The sequence below is a fragment of the Trichoplusia ni genome, chromosome 12 (genome assembly GCF_003590095.1).
Source record: "Trichoplusia ni isolate ovarian cell line Hi5 chromosome 12, tn1, whole genome shotgun sequence".
Lineage (NCBI taxonomy): Eukaryota > Metazoa > Arthropoda > Insecta > Lepidoptera > Noctuidae > Trichoplusia > Trichoplusia ni.
In genome coordinates this window covers 3,911,571-3,928,698 of record NC_039489.1, presented here as the reverse complement: position 1 = coordinate 3,928,698, position 17,128 = coordinate 3,911,571, and the positions used below count along the sequence as shown (strand labels likewise).

At 35.1% G+C, this 17,128-nt stretch overlaps 1 protein-coding gene across 1 annotated transcript; it reads right to left on the bottom strand.

The window, feature by feature from the left end:
• Positions 1–597: 597 nt before the first annotated feature.
• Positions 598–17,052, bottom strand: LOC113499216 (serine/arginine repetitive matrix protein 1-like). The gene is made up of 19 exons (XM_026879606.1): positions 16,604–17,052; positions 16,198–16,399; positions 15,648–15,791; positions 15,242–15,302; positions 14,602–14,709; positions 14,177–14,280; positions 13,228–13,855; positions 12,918–12,989; positions 11,954–12,059; positions 11,108–11,239; positions 10,470–10,548; positions 9,912–10,030; positions 9,446–9,675; positions 8,755–8,944; positions 8,119–8,252; positions 7,725–7,804; positions 7,479–7,541; positions 6,978–7,328; positions 598–3,545 (listed from the first exon to the last, which is right to left on the bottom strand). The coding sequence occupies exons 1-19, from the start codon at positions 16,612–16,614 to the stop codon at positions 3,414–3,416; spliced, it is 2,946 nt and encodes a 981-aa protein (XP_026735407.1). The 5' UTR covers positions 16,615–17,052; the 3' UTR covers positions 598–3,413.
• Positions 17,053–17,128: the final 76 nt, after the last annotated feature.

The following is a 17,128-nucleotide window of genomic DNA, read 5'->3' as shown; positions in this document are numbered from 1 at the left end:
TTGTACTGTGTGTATTTGCTCAAGTAATGACAGTGTGACTGTACTTAGTATTATTTATTTATAAGAATAATTTATTTAGTTGTATGTTGAAGATATGACCAGTGAATAAAATATTTTTTTACATGAAACTGCATTTTTCCTTAATTAGCTGTGGGGTACAGTTACTTAATTAGGTAAGTTAATAAAACATCGTATAGAAAAAAGTAATTTATTTAAAAAATCAGTCTTGTGATACTTAAAACATATTTTGTAAATATATTTTAAGTATATATATTTGATAATCACAAAATAAATTTGAGTATAAAAACAAAAAAGTTTTGTCAGAACGTTTTTATATTTTAGCCAGATTTGATTATTTTTTTGGCTGATACATTATTATTACTTATACAAAATTTATTTAATTTACCATTCTCATACCACTGAGAACTTTTATGATTTTGCAATATTCTCAAACTACATATTTTAAATTGTTTTTCACTCAAGATTAAAATTTAAAATATGTAATCTGTAATACATTAGTATTACAAAACCGTGCTTACATCTAATAAAGTACATACATAGAGGGACACATCCGTTAAAAGAAATTAAAACAACTAATAACCTCGAATATTTATTTCGTGAGATCGATGTTTATAAGATATCACATTAATTAGAAAAACCTGGTTTTTGTACAAAATAATAAACAACGTTTCACATCTAGCGTATTTTATTTGCATTATAATAACATTGTGTCGCAATGCGTTTTAATTGCTTTCGACGAGATTGCCTCGGGATAAGTTGACTTTGGAGACATGGACATCGATCTCAGTATATCAAGACAATATTAATATCATACTCCCGTATGGAAATAACTATTTTGTACATACAGTACAAAAACAATACTTATTCGTAAAGAAATAAGACTTCTTGGATATATCATGGTTCTTTACATATTTAGCAAGAATTTTCATAATAACTCAAATTTCTATACAATCACTTATCACTAGGCAATCTCCTTGAGAGCAAAGTCTAAAAATTACTTAAATATAAGTCACGTGTAACCATGACAAACGTATGTTACTCATACTAGTTACAAGAGAGAATTATAAACAAATACAGCGTACTTACATCTGCTCAACTACGATTAAAATAAACAATCCTTAAAGTGCAATGTTTACAGAACACTTATTTAAAACTTCTAAATGTTACTTAAACCATTATTAGGAAGAGTAGGTTCAGCAGTTTTATAGTTAAAAAAGGAAGGAAACTTGCAGAACCGTTCTTTAAAATAAATGTATGTGGCTCTTCTTCTATATAAATGCAAATGAATAAATAATTTGAAGCACCAGTGTTAATAAAATCCAAACATAATTCCTATTCTATGAAGAAATAAGTGATGGACGACCACAACAGTAGGACAACTGTGTCACAGACTGGACTTATTTTGACAACATTTTAAAATATACAATTGTACATACACCGAAGTATACGAATTCGTTTCGGGTGCAAATTGTATGTTACACAAATTAATTTTTTTAGCAAAACATACAGTGTTTGCAAAGGTTCAACTTTGCTTGGGTGTTTACAAGTTTATACAATTCAAATTAATCGTCGAATCATCGAAAATGCGAATAACGTAATCTGTCGCTCCTTAGAAATATAATGTTTTTCGTTATTTCTTACGAGAACTAAAACTTCTTTAAACTTTTTCAATAACAAAATGTTTTTGTATTGAATTTCAATCATGGCACGATTTTATAATGTTTGGTTACAAATCTTCAAATCAGATTAAATATTTAATAATTACTTTTGACTGATATTTTCTATATAAAACATAGTCTAAGGAAATGGCAATAAACGTTTTGCTAGGAAAGTCATTTTCAGATACAGATATAATTCTTTATAATAAATGTAAGCTATGTATTTGAGTTTTATAAATCTATTATTAACGAAAGCTATCGGTTTAATCATACAGATAGCATGGAAGGAAGAATGTTTAAGGAAGCTGTTTACATTTTAAACAATTATGTATATGTTAACATCCCTGGAGAAAATTTAATATCAATCTAGTTCTATAGCTTTATTAAATTTTACAACATTTTTGATACGGCAAAAAATTACATTATCCAGATTGCCAAAAATACCATAAACAAAAGCGAAGCGAAATGTCCATACACAAAATTTAGTAAAATCAAAACTACAACTTAAAAATCAATTAAAACTTTGGCAACATTTACTGACAAAGATCTCAAAATACAAATAAAATTTGCAGTTGACATTAAATGGGTCTCATAATCTTATGACATTCAAGAATTACATTTTAACATCTTTCAAGAATAAACATTTGATAAAATACCGCAATGATGGGTACTCAGACATACAATTTTAAACATTTCTGCTGTTCAAAAATGTTATACTTAACAAAATTGAATACACTGATACAATACAATTTCAATTGTCTATTACATACATATTTACCGCAATCTTTCAACATGGCGAAACAAAGCATGTGCTAGTAAACATATTCATATTTTCACTCAAAAAAACTTAATTTAAACTAAAAACTAATTCACAAAAACTTTTACACTTTTTGGACCATATATGAGTACTAAATGTAGTAATTAGCAATTTTACTTTAAAATATAATATTAAAATATGTTTTCCTGTAGTTAAATTACACTGTTAAATAGCCAAGCTCTTATGTTAAAAATGCCATACTCATTCAACCAGTCAAGTCATTCAAATCATATTTTATAACATCATGATGATCGCAAAAACTACTAGACCGATTTTCACGTAATTTCCTTATGTTACATAGTATTATGTAATTTTCGAAACAATCCAGCATACACTATTAACTTTAGCTAAATAAAACATTGGCAGTACAAACACAGTTTTGCTTTCAACATATCATATGGTGCTTGATAAGTCCGAACTATAAGCACTTTCTAATCACAAGGAGTGAATTAAAACAAATAGGTACTCCAATTTCTCTACATAGTTTAGGAAAAACTTAATTAATGTACAATTTTGTAAACATCAACTAAGACAATTAAAAGTAGTATCTACTCGATAGAGTTAAATCAGTTAGTTTTATTCTAAAATTAAAACATTGTTTGAACAAGACATTGTTTTATCAATATTACAGTTACCAATATAGACAATTTACAAATTGGTTCAGAATACGACATACACGAATCAAACAGCAAATATTGTGTTAATATAAACAACCGACTTCTGAGCTTCATCCAGCATCCAAATCCACACTTAGACACACTGTAACTTACAACTTGAGTTGAAATCGATTTACATTTGGCTAAGATAAAAATTACCCATAAAAAAACGATAACAACCCGTCATTTTGTAGCATAGGTAAATTATAGGGTATATTACTTTGTAGTAAGAATCGTAGTCTCGTAGCACCCCCGTAGCGTTCAGCGTAGCGTGACGGACAGACGACTCGCCGCCACCATTTTGTTATTAAATTTCTTTTTGAAACTTTCCGCAGCCGCAGTCGTCTTGAATATGATTTTAGCCGTCCTGTCTTCTTTGTCCAGGGTTAAACTCTGGAACATGAATCCGTGGATGTTTTTCATTCAATTTCGGTTCTTATATTAAATGGCTTAAAACTATTTATAACTAGAAGCCTATGCCTACGGCATTTACAGGCTGGTTTATAATTTTAGTTTACATAGTTATTGCAAATAAGAAAAATGTTAAGTAATACATGGCAACACAGTCTCATAAATGTTACAGGATAAAAATTATAGTTAAGGTAGTAAATAATTAAGCTTAGAACTATTACAACGGCGCTATGACAAAAATATGCTTGAACTACATAGGCTGACTTCATAAACTTTTACAATTAAAAATAAACTTAAATTTAAAACAATCACTTAACACTTTCCCTATTTACTTTAAATACAATTTTAATATGATCATATTGACCGATAAACTTTGGCAAATAAATATTGAGTGGTTCATTGCATATATTAAGAAACCTATGTAGAAAAGTGCATTCTTTACTTTAAGATAACTTAATACTTTTTGGGTATAAGATTCGATCTTCATACCACAAGTAATAGAGTAAAAAATCAATAATATGTTTATTGCCAGCCGTATCATTCGTATTCAGGGGCATTTGTAATAAAATAATGAAATAAAAATATGTGATAAACGTAATATTGAAAAAAAAAACATATTAAAATTGTATCATTCATATAAAATACATTATTTTAACATACAAGCATTTCGTGATAACTAAGGCGAGTTATCAATTATATAAATAAGTATAATTTTTAAATCATGATCCTTTTTTCAACATATATTTAGATCATGACGACTTCTGTACATAGTTTCTAAAACTGGCTATAATATTTAATATAATACCAGAAAAATATATTACGCTTAACGTATTTATTAACATACCTATATTTCTCAAAGACATCTTATACTACCCAGTATTTCAATAAAACATAAGTTAGAGTAAATAACAATCATTATGTACAGAAGACAAAAACATTGAAAAATAATTATTTATGATTGTAATGTAATTACTTAGACATAACATACAACACTGGTACATCATACGGCCAGCAAATCAGTCCATATCTTCACAAAGAAGATACTAATAATACCTTATAAAAAAAAAACATTAAACATAAGCTAATACTTCATTTATCACAGATAGTCCGGTAATAATAATAATAATTATTTACAATTTTACTTTAATTATATAAGTTTTGACAACATAGCAAATCACTAGTCAACTAGTCATTAATAGTACATGTAAAATGTAGTATTTGCTATTGTATATAATATACAGGTTTATTAATTTTTAATTCATAAATATATCAATAATTGAAAATCAAATGTTGTTTATGTCTAGTACGCCTAAAAACGCGCTTAAAAACGCGATATTACAGATCTAGGTGACTCTGGGTGCTCGTTTTTTTTTGCTATGCTATGGGGGAGGGGGTAAAATTTTTTCTTACTTTTGGTGACAAGGTGAGTTTTGGGTAAATAATCTTTACGCAATATTTGAACGGCCACTAATCACCCATAAAACTGCACCACCTTTTTTGAGCTATAGAATGTAGGTAGCCTTATAACAACAATGCGCCCTTCACTCTTCAATTCACCCTTTATTCACATGACCTCCATCTCTCTTTCATTTAGCATTACCCCATTTACATTTCATTTTTTTTATATTCTTATACATAACCAATGTACAAAGGTGGACTAATGAAATTAATTTAATTAATCAATAACCTAACAGACCTAAGTTTTTAATAAAAAAAAATAATGTGGTATAGTCGTAGATCAGAAAAATGCTTGATTATCGCGGGGATCGAATCCGCGACAAGGCGCACACAGTGGCTTTGACGTGGTGACCTATACCACTTGGCTAACGGTGCAGTCAATATTATGGAAGCATGTATTTTACAACCTTACCAATACAAATTAGTAAAAACTCAATACTAATACATACAAGCTGAACAAACAAGCTCTGTTTGTTTGAACGCGCTAATCTCAGAACCTACTGATTCAAATTGAAAAATTCTTTTTGTGTTTAATAGACCATTGATCGAGGAAGGTTTTAGGCTATATACCATCACGCTGCGACTAATAGGAGCGAAGGTACAATAGAAAATGTCGAAAAAAAGGGAAGTGGTTATATCTTCTAACCACGCGGACGCAGTCGCGGGCAGCAGCTAGTAATTAATAAACCTGTATATGTTCTTAAATCTATAAATAGTCTACAGTGTATATCTAACCGATATATATAAATACATACATATAATATATATCACACAGAATATCACAGTGAGGTAGGCTTACGGGATGGGCGGCTCGAATGGTTTCACACGATTCGACTACCCTTTCATAAGTACAATTTGAAACAACGACGATTATGGTGTCGTAAGTTCAGTTCTAGGTTATCATAAACTTAAAGTTCATTTTTGTATATTTTTTTTGCAGCTTTTACTGGCAGCTACTGTCCTATAGAAGTTTTATTGATTAATAAATATCCATACAGATTAAGCTATAGAAAAACTCTAGTGTTAATATTGTAATAAGCATTTATATAAGTGTATGTAACATAATTTAAGTTAATAAAAACTCTCTCTATGAATAGTCTTCTGCAAATAGAGAAACTAAAGTAATTTTAAACTATTGACTAATTGTTTCTATGTCAAAATAGCTCTTGTGTTTGGGGATACAAGCATCACATGCAAAATAACTTTTTGTTTACCGAAATTGAGCCTAGTAATGGGACCTCAATTCGTTAAATCAAGTAATTTTAAGTATTAAAATTCAAAAATAGTCTCAAATGACATTTTTGCATCTTATTAATTACAAGCAAATCAAATTACAGTACTCTACATCTAGTATGCTTTGTAAGTGAGTTACAAAGTAGTTGGTCATGGGTAATTTAAATTTTACATATTGGTGAAAGTAAATATCTTTAAGCCTGGTCTTTGAGTTTGAGTACAAGTTTAGTATAATGATAATAATCAAACATTTTCCTTTGACTGAACTCTGGCACTTGTTTAATTTGCACTCTTGACTTTTAGGATTCTTATCTCACAAAGAAAAGGCCAATTTTTCTTTAAAAAAGTCTCCCATTAATATTACTTTCTTCGCTCATTTCAATTATGTTTTTTCATCTTACTAGCCTTTAAAGCCTAAAACAGATCCTGTCATCATTATTTATACATGCATTTACATCTTTCTTTTATATGAATAGATTCCTATCGCTGAAGGGATTTCAGTGACAAAGCATCTTAATACCTCTTCTGTCTACTTAAACTCGTATGAGTTTAAAAGTCATCTATGGAAAATAATATATACATTAAAGAATTGAAATATAGCCACAAAAGTTTATTTCACCTGACACAAAAACTAGCACTATATTCAGTAAATTTTGCCCCAACGCATTCGAGCCGGCATCCTAAAAAAAACAATTCAAAAAGGTACCCTAAGGTTCTAGTTACCTGGACTTCATTTCCCGCCAGCGTCTTGAGGCGCGTATCGGTCATTCCGTGGGGCAAGTTGGCCACACTGGCCGTGTTCCCCGAGTCTTCGAGCAGCGTGTCCTCGTCGAGGTCGCTGTCGCTCTCGAACTGTACTTGTGGTTCGTCTTTTTTGTTGATGACTATGCGTGTATTCTCAGTACCGATGGCGGTGCGTACCGCGCGGCTGAATATGCCCGGGTTGGGTTTGGACGGGTCGGTTTTGACCTCGATCCGGGAGAACACTGATTTGTCTTTTGGTGCTTTTCTCTGTAAGATCACTCGGCGGTTAGAGAAAGCTGTTTTGTCGTCGTCCTTGTCTTTTTCGACTTGCTGTGGAGATAAATTAAGTTGTAATATTATATGCTACACTTATTATTAGAAATTTGGCTTTCTGATTGTACATCTTTTTTTTTTCGAATTAAGGTCTTTACCCAATGCATATAGTAATTGTAACATAAATAAGGTATAGTTAGTACATACCTCCTTATTATCATATGTTATCCTCGCTCTGGACTTAATAGTTAGATCCAGTTTGGGTTTGACCTAGAAAACGTATCATGAATTTACAATTAGATCTTAAACCTTAATTTTCATGATTTTACCGTCTACAATTATTGTGACAGAATGATCCTATTATCAATGTTATATTATTACTCGTTTTGTGAAATATAAAGCGTTTTAAATCTTCATAGAAATGGTAAAAATATGTTGTATAATGTAACTCACCTTAGCCTTCTTAGTTACGGGTTCATTTTCATCAGTTTTAGTCGAGCTCGTGACGACCGCTCGACGAGTAGGGGACTTTTCTGTAAACAAAAAATCAACATATTATTTGCGTATTTTGTCATACTGTTATCAAGTAAGAGGACCTATTATATTAACCTTAAAACATAGTGAAATTTCACTGGAAGGTGTGCAGAAAAAGCGAATTAATATTAAGTTTTAAAAGAGACTATAAGTAAAGTGAAACATCGAGTTGAAAACAGGAATCCCAAATATTTGAACCTGGAGTAGCTAGTCAGAAGCCAGCTAGCGTGGCGATCACTGATTAGTTTAGAGACTGAAGTCTGTTATTATTATACAGTGGGACATTTAAAGACTGTTATTGTGATTATTTTACCTTTTTTCTTAGATTTCCCCTCCTCTTTCTCCTCGAAGACGATCTTCTGTCGCTGCGGCTTCTTGTGCTCAGCGGGCTTCGGCGGCAGCTTGGACCTCAAGTCCACCGCAGGCTTGGACTTTGGTGGCTCCGACCTAAAACAACATTTAGTTCAGCATTACTCTTCCTAATTTTTGTAGGGTAGGGTCTTTATTGTATCTTATTAACTATGCAATAATAATAGCATATTTAACAAAAAAGAAACTGTTTAGCCCGTCAGACAGATATCCAAACGTATTTTTTCTTGTATCTCGTAAACAAAAAATAAAGGAAATACAATGATAGTTTAAGTACGTTTTCACTGTCAAGTGATGTTTTTAGGCCCCACTGACAAACTTAAGTGCTTTTTATCTTCCTTAATTTTTAATAATGCAATAATGATCAAAAATACGTATACAGTATTTTTTAAATCTGTCTTACAGACTATACAGATTTAGTCAATACCCTATTGAGTATCACATAAGTATTTTTTTCTAATATAAATTTGTCTTTAGAGTTTATAACAGAGATGTTGAGGATGTCAACTTTTCGCACCTAAAGTTAATGCAGAGACTCTACTAAGTTTTAAAAGAGTCCCTGTATTATCCCCATACTTACTTCTTACTCTCCTTAGTTTTGTCCTTGAACCGCCCAGTGTCCTCGTCATCGGACAGTATCCCGTCGATGTCCCCGAGGATGAGGTCGAGGTCGTCGTCGCTGTCGGTGCGCTTGTCGGGCAGCGGCGGCGTGAGCGCGCGCTCTGTAGACTCACGCTTGGGCGCTATGTTGTGGGGAGGGGTCAGGTTTTCTGGGAGGAACAATAAAATTATTAATTTGTGATTTGAGTACTTAAAATTGTGTCATTGTTTATGGGCAGTTGCATTATATAATTTAAATGTTTTGCGTTAAAGGTCACAGCATGAGTGTAACGAAAAACGGGTATAAAATAAAAGTAGATTTTGTTCTTGACCTTTTTCTAGTTGTGTTGGATTGCTGTTCCATTGCGCTTTGAAGTAAGGAAGCAGAGAGTGCACCTGTGTTGTCGCACACGCTTGAGTGCAATAAATCCCGCGCCGTGATAGAAAATCGGTTAGGACATCATTATTCTATTATAATAATTGTACTTTTTTCTTTAATCGCACATCATTATTGGTTAGTTGAGAGTTTAGGAATAAGTTAGATACTTTACTAGTTTGTGAATGAAAATATCTGATTGGGAAGTTAATAGACTAGCTGTAATTTGATGTAGGGTATTTCTCTACCTAATGTAACTGGCAAAGTGTAACTTTAAAAATTGATTAGTACTGACCCACTACAGCAGCGGCGGCAGCAGCAGCAGGAGCAGCAGCAGCGGCAGGAGCAGGAGCAGCAGCAGCAGCAGCGGCAGGAGCAGCAGCAGCAGCGGCAGGAGCAGCAGCAGCAGCAGCAGCAGCGGCAGGAGCAGCAGCAGCGGGCGGCGGCACGTGGCTGCGGGCGGGCTCGGGGGCGCGCGCGGGCGGCGCGGCGGCGGGCTTGTCCTTGTCCGCTGGCTCACGCTCTCTGCGACAGGGAGGCCGACGTTACGGACTGGGAGGGACTAGCTTATACGTACTGATATTGGGTCTACTACACAGCAAAACAGCTTATTTTAATGATCCATTTAGGTACTTATCGCAATAACCTATATAGCAAAACAACGTTTGCTGAGAACACAACTGCTTATTTTTTACATACAACTAAAAGAACTCTACAGTTATACAATTTCATTTGTAATAAAATTAATATAAAAAACTCACTTTTCCTGTAGTTGTTTATGCATAGCTACAGCGTTCTTCCTGCGTCGCACCTCCTTCGCTCGCAATACGCGTTCACGTAAATTCTCTTGTTCACGCATTTTTCTCTTATAGTCCGTGTCCTAAAAAACAAATAATATTTAAAATAATCTAAAATTATATTTTGCAGAATTTTTGAGATAACGTTATTTTTAAAAATTTCAAGCTCATAAACTATACTTACTTACTACTAAAGAAATCTGACAACAAATAAAATTGTTATAAAAATGAATTTAAGAAGGGAGCGGGCGATATGAATAATGAGCAATCATCTTTAAATGAAAATAAGTATAGGTAATATATATGAAGTATATGTTAGTAGAGTAAATAAATAATAAAAAACAAAGTAGAAGTTAGAGCCAAAACATTTCTAACATCTACTTATTTTTCTTCATTCATAAGTGAACAATGTCATGGGCTACATGTGTGTTACATTAATTTAAGGACAACCGTAAAGGTATAGCTTTGAACATGTAATAGTTATGTGTCGGTACACTTGTACAGTAGTGCAGTAGGCAGTACCTCGTCGGCGTGGCGCGCGCGGCGCTCGGGGCTGCGGCGCGGCGACGGCGAGCGGCGCGGCGGCGAGCACGAGCGCATCCTGCGGGGGGCGGCGTTACAGGCGCGTCTTGCCACTTATACTACGTGCGGGGCTTAAGCAATACTCAGGTACGGCTTGAAAGAACCGTCGCGCTGGAGAACTTATGGAGAGGCCTATGTCCAGCAGTGGACTGACCTTATATGTTTCGTTCTATTCTCACAAAGACTACCACAACCTCTTAACAAATCAATAATTCACTTGTGAGAAAAAGACGCCACTCTACACTTTATAAGGCACTTTCACCCTCACACAACTGCAAGTCTTATTAGAAGAGATTGTCAGTAGACCCTTAAGATTCTATATATAATGATAATCTAACATAGTATTTGACTATGGGCCTGTTTACCATCGCCACATGAGTTCCCATTAAGTTACATGATAGATTTTCTCATGCAAAGAATGTCAAATTTTTCAATTTATCAGCACCATAGCAGCTATTTAGTGATCGTGGAACAATCCGTCAGAATTTTTTCCGAAAAATATTGAAATACGTATGGCATATTTTGGAAATCTGTATGACAGACTAAACAGTTTTTTTTTGTATTCTAATTCCGCTCACCTCCTCCGCAGTCCGGCTCTATTCGCGTTGATGAACTCCTCCTGCCTCCGCAGCAGGTCATCATCGTCGCTGCGCGGCCGGTGAGCGTGAGCCAGGTCATTCTCTATCTCTATGGTTGTGTTCTCTATGTATCTGTGACGAGAGATATCAAACATACATTACATGATAAGGTAATACAAGTTCAACAGGGTTTAAAGAAAAAACGACTCCTGCATTAACGATATTAAATCCTTGTGTAGTAGGAGGTTTCACAAACATTCAATTCACATTCACAAAGACACCCAGTCTCAGGACAAGAATTCGTGGATCACATTAATGCTTGTCTTGGGGGGATCAAACCCGCGAGACGTCGCGCTCTATGGGTTTGGCGTGGTGGCCTTAACCACTCGGCTATTCCTCGAGTCTACTACACTACATATGTTGGACAGTAAAATTAGTTGCTTTCAGGGTGGCAGTCATTCCAAGTAAAACATTTGATGTACATAGGAAACTTTTAATCAGGAAGATGACAGCATCTCACAAATTAGACCTTTCTTTTAAATTGCTATGCAATGGGTACCATCAAATTTGCATGCTGTGATTTTACAGCAAAGTGTATAAGACTATTGTAATGCTTTCACCTCTTATCTCACAATTTGAGAGAATAAAGATATGTATATAATTTGATTAACCGACTTAAAAAAAAGGAGGCTCTCAGTTTGACCTGTTTGTATGTACGTTTGTACGCGATTTTGTGATGATTTTATTAATTAACAAACCGAAACGACTTTAAAACAAATTTCTACAGTAGTTACATCATCTTTTATTCATATTCACTGAAACATCCAAGCCAAAAGCTTGCCATACCTCTGCGGCGACCGCCTGGCGTGTTTCCTGATGGCCGCTCTCGCCAACGCGTTGCGCTGCTCAGCGATGAAGCGTTCTGCGGCGTCATCTATATCCTTCACCGGACCTAGAAAACATATTAACAATAAGGATAATGTCACAAACAAGCTACTATTTATTGACTTAGTAATATCAGAGAAAAATAGTAAAAGAGAGTATTAACTAATGTGCTATAAGTTAGGAATGCGTCTTTTTGTAACAATGTTCGTTTTGCCATTGCGATTTTATATTTGACTGTCATATATCATGCATACCAAGGAAGAGCATGACTTATAGACATGGGAAAGAGTATCAATGTAAGATGTCTTCATACACTAATTTATATATTTCATGTAGTATTTAATAGGAGTGTTCACTCGTTCGATACAGACACAAAATTGTGATCAAAAAATTATGTTAGAAAAGGTACGAAGAAAGGACTCTAAACCACTTAGGTTGGACAGACATATTACTGGCTAAACAATATATTATAAAGTCATATTCATTTACTTGAAAAAGGAGGATGAAACTGTAAATATGGTAATTAGTATATAACACATAATGAAGCAGAACTAGTTCTTTATGAACGAGGCATTTATACTTAATATTAAAGTATTGGTGTCTTTCTATGGTTTTTTTACTAAGGACATTTACGTCATTTACTATTTATCTTAGTCTACATATTTGTATAAAAACATAAGCATGATACATAATGTGCAACATATATCAATATTTTAGTGCCGATACGTAATTCGATTTTTTGTCAATCGTTTAAACACAATTTTCTTTTTGGCGCTCATTGTATAAAGCACCCCTGAAGGGCCAAAAATGCCATACATGTTTAGCATTGTCTATGCTATGGAACGTAACAACATAATTATAAATATCGGCACTAACTGTCGCTACACAAACCATGCAGGGTGCACAACATAAACTACTTTATTACCGAATTTGCTCTCAATCGTGGGACTGAGCGGCGGCGACTTTGGTATCCGCGTCGGTATGTAGACTGGCAGCCCTATGACATTTTGTTTATTACTTCCACGAAATAGGCACAATATAAATAAGTTTGTACACATCTGACTGTCAAATATGTTAGGTATAAAACTTTCTTGAGTAATGTAATATGTTTCAACACTAGGCCACTTTTAAAATTTACAATTAGTATAGTGCACATTCAAAATATTCGATTAATTGTTCTGTGAAATTGATCCTTAGTATTTTCATATAAGTTAAACAGAAGTTATAATATTTACCATCGACAGGAGGCTGGAAGTTTCCTTTGAAATGTGGATTGATCAACACTTTCTTGCCGGCGAGACCTCCCGGAGGCAAGTTTGGCGGCAAGGCCACCGGCAACATGCGGACTTCGGGCTCGCGCGGCAAGTCCTTAGGCTTCTCCAGGCTGGGCCCCGGCAAGGCCTGCCGTATCGTCACTTGCGGCATGTGAGTGGAGTTGGGGACTATCTCACGCATCGGCGGCGCGTACTGTCTTGGAGGGAAGTTTGGTCTGAAGAACACTGGCGGTGGTCTAGGCTCAAAGTTAGGCCTGCCCTGGTTGAAAGGAGGCCTCTCTTCCATGTTAGGTCTGAATTGGAATCGGGGGTAGAACGGTCGTTCTGGGTGGTTTGGCCTGTACATGGGTAACTCTTGAGGTAGGATGGGTCTCTCCGGGGATATTTCTGGACCCATTTGGGGTATATTGGGGGGTTCTTGTCGCATGTTTGGGCGGATGTCTGGCCTCATTTCGGGGTGGGGCTCTGGCCTCAGCTCAGGCCTCATTTCAGGCCTCATTTCGGGCCGGCTTTCAGGCCGAGGAGGACGATTGTTAATAGATCGTAGTTGTTGTGATGGGGGGTATGGTAAGCGTTGGTTGAAGTTGCCCTGTGAATGTGAGGAATAGTTTCACTAAGTTGCATAAGTGGCTTAACTTTTATGAACTTTTACATGCATATTTAGTAAGTCTGAGAATCGGCGTCTTTCTTACCCCCAAGTAATTTTTACCACTTTGTTTTTTTCTACACCAGAAATATGGTAAAACAATGTGTGCTGGTTTAACCAATACATGTACAAAGTTGTATAATAGCATGATGCAAATGGAATTCTCCACCACTAGTTCATAACTCAATTGTTTTGGATCCAGTCACTACATGTGAATACTTTAGCTAGTTTATGATAAGTAGTACAGTGTAGTAGTGTTCTCACCCTGTGCGGGTAGCGGCGGTAGTGCGGCGGGTAGCGCGCCGCGAACTCCGCCGAGCGCCACACGCTGCGCCCGCGCGCGCCGCCGCGGGGGATCACTACCTTGTCTGGACAACACAGGCCACGACATTAGTGAACCCACATCACTAAATAGGGGCAATAGGGGTTTAGAGGTGACCAAAAGTTACAGTGAATCTGATAAGAGCTTGACTGTAATAATATTAATTAAAGCCTGGTAGATACCCCATCACATTTTAGATTAATGTTCTCAACAAAGCCTCTGCGTGTTAGACCTGTGTCCCCGTGCACGCCTTTAAAAGGACCGGGTCTCTTTCCATGAAGTTATCCCGTAACAAAAAAGAGATACAATAATTAAAGTCAAATCTCAACATAACTTCGTTAAAGTTTTACGATGTATACACACTTACCCAAAGAGTCTGGTATATCCCTGACTTGCGGAAGTCGCTGTGCGCCGGGCGGACGCTCCGACACGAACCGCTCGCGAGGGCCGCCCAAATCACCATCTATTGGAATATCTAGAATGCAATTGGAAAATATCTGAGGTTAAAACCAGTTTGTACAACAACAGCTCACAACACAAAAACTCATAGACTGATATGAAAAATATAACTTTCTTTTCAGGAATTAATGAATTTGTCTCGATAAATGAAAAGAAAAAATTTGCGGCTGCTGAGTCAGTTTTATATCAGAGGTTCTAACACCAACTTCCATGGCTATGACAAAATAAGCTCCATGACAAAATAATTTCCATTGTTGTGCAACAAACTTGTACATGCAAAATCTCAGCTCAGTAGGAAGATAGGAAGTACATACATACTATATTTAAATTGAACAATTTGACTACACACAATAGGACAGATGAAAGTATATAAAAGATTTATAAAATCTTTCAGCATTATTAACAAGATGATTACTCAGGAAGTCAGGAGTTACATAGGGGAAGTAGCCTTGGGCTTTGCTGGATATCTCATAAATCTATAGATGTTAAATACCCCCAATGATGTACTTATATAGTCATGTTCCTGCATATGCAATTATGTTACTTACTTGGCACAGGTGCATTGATATCTGACGGCACAATTTGCGGTGACTCTTGTGGAACCGCTGGCTGTAATGAGAAAATAAATATGGAGAAAATAATCGAAATTAATAGTGGAATTGTTCTTTTCAAGCACCCATAGACTTGCTGCACCAATTAGATTCAAATTGCACAAAAAATCTTGAAAAATATTATGATACTGTACTATTACTTTGTTTTAAAAGATCAGAATATTGCATTGTAATGACGTATAGTTGAGCAACTCAACAATATCCCTCACATGTTCATCTATAATTCTTCCTTTTTCAGTCAAAATTAGTAAAACCAGAAGATTGAAAAGATTTTAAATAACCAAAGAGGTTTTAAATAACAATTGTAGTTAAACAAACTAAAGATAATATACATAACACTAACCATAGTAGGTGGAACAGTGTGCTCTTCATATGGTGGTTCATACGGTGCATATGTAGTGTGCTGTGGCATAGTTGCGTCCGGAACATCAACGTTTACATTGGGAACAACTGATTCTGTTTCCGGAGGTGGCTCATATGGTAAGATCTGCAAGTAATTTGTTAGTTATTACTTGTTAATAACTTTAATCCTTTGAATGAATTGGTATCTGATAAAAATATATATAAAAAAATACTGCAAGGGCAAGGAAGGATGGGTATTGTAGAAAGATAATATCAGAGAACAACAAAGTGGCACTTCCAGTTGTAATCTGCTCAATAATGCATTACCTACATAAGTGAGGATTTAAGTAACATAGAAAAGTGGTAGATCATTGAAATTACGGGTAATTTTAACGGCGAGCTAGATTTTGAGGACTCTGTATCATAAACTAACAAGGGTCGATCGCATTTAACTTAGTTGAAAATATTATTGATAGCTTGAAAAGAATGAATTTAACTTCAATATTATAAAACTCCGCCCCTAAGATGACCCACTGACAAAATTCGCTTACCGTGTTGCTGTATTCAATGCCTCGGTTATAAGAATTCTCCGGTAAAACCATATCAATTTCTCGGTAAGGCCCGAGAGACGAAGGAACATTTTGAGGCACAGCGTTATCATAGTCGTCGGCCAGGAGTTGTTCCTCTTCCTCATTGCCAAGGTTGTAGTCAGCAAGGCTCTGATCGCCCAAATCGTCACCTAACAAGTCTTCACTGCAAAAATAACGATAATTTATCGATTACGGTCATAAATAGAACACATGTCACTATATTACGACCCCAATAACAAAACAGTAAAGCACAAGTTTTAAGCATATTATCAATCACACTAAGCACCATGATAATTTTACACAGCTACTTTACGTGAAACTACAGAGATTTTACATAATATAACAAAATAATTGTTAAAATACTAACTTGTCCGACATGTTGACAACAAATAGCGTACAAATTGTGAAGACATAGACTATAGAACCTTTAGTTATTCACGTCCACAGGCTATCAAGATAACTGCGATCGCAATAGTCTATGATAAAAAATATTGATTGCTAATTTGCTACACTATAAAAATCCGTTTAAAATTAAAACTTCGAACAATATGCGGAGATCGTTTATTCAAATACTCCAAGCTGGATAAGGTTCTGGTTTAAATTCATTTTGTTTATGTCCTTAAAATATACTTGCGGCGCCTAGCTTAACACACTTTTTCCGTTGAGCTAAAATGTTAATCGATCCTACACCCCATGGCAAAAATTAAAACCTTTTTAGAACGTTTTCATAAACAGATCAAAAACTCATCACTGATAATCTGATAATCTCAAGATAATCTTGAGTCTGCTGAGTCTGCTAGTTCCATAGACAATACATAGTACCTACCTTAGTACCTACTGGCACTGTCAACCAGTGTCTGTCAAGCACTGTCGCCAGTTCCTATATATACTT

Bases quoted from the DNA above. Each gene is read 5' to 3' on its own strand.
- LOC113499216 (XM_026879606.1), bottom strand. The intron at 8,253-8,754 runs GTAAGTATGGGG...ATGTTGTTTTAG, and splicing joins AAAACTAAGGAGAGTAAGAA to GTCGGAGCCACCAAAGTCCA. The intron at 7,542-7,724 runs GTGAGTTACATT...TACGTTTTCTAG, and splicing joins CCGTAACTAAGAAGGCTAAG to GTCAAACCCAAACTGGATCT.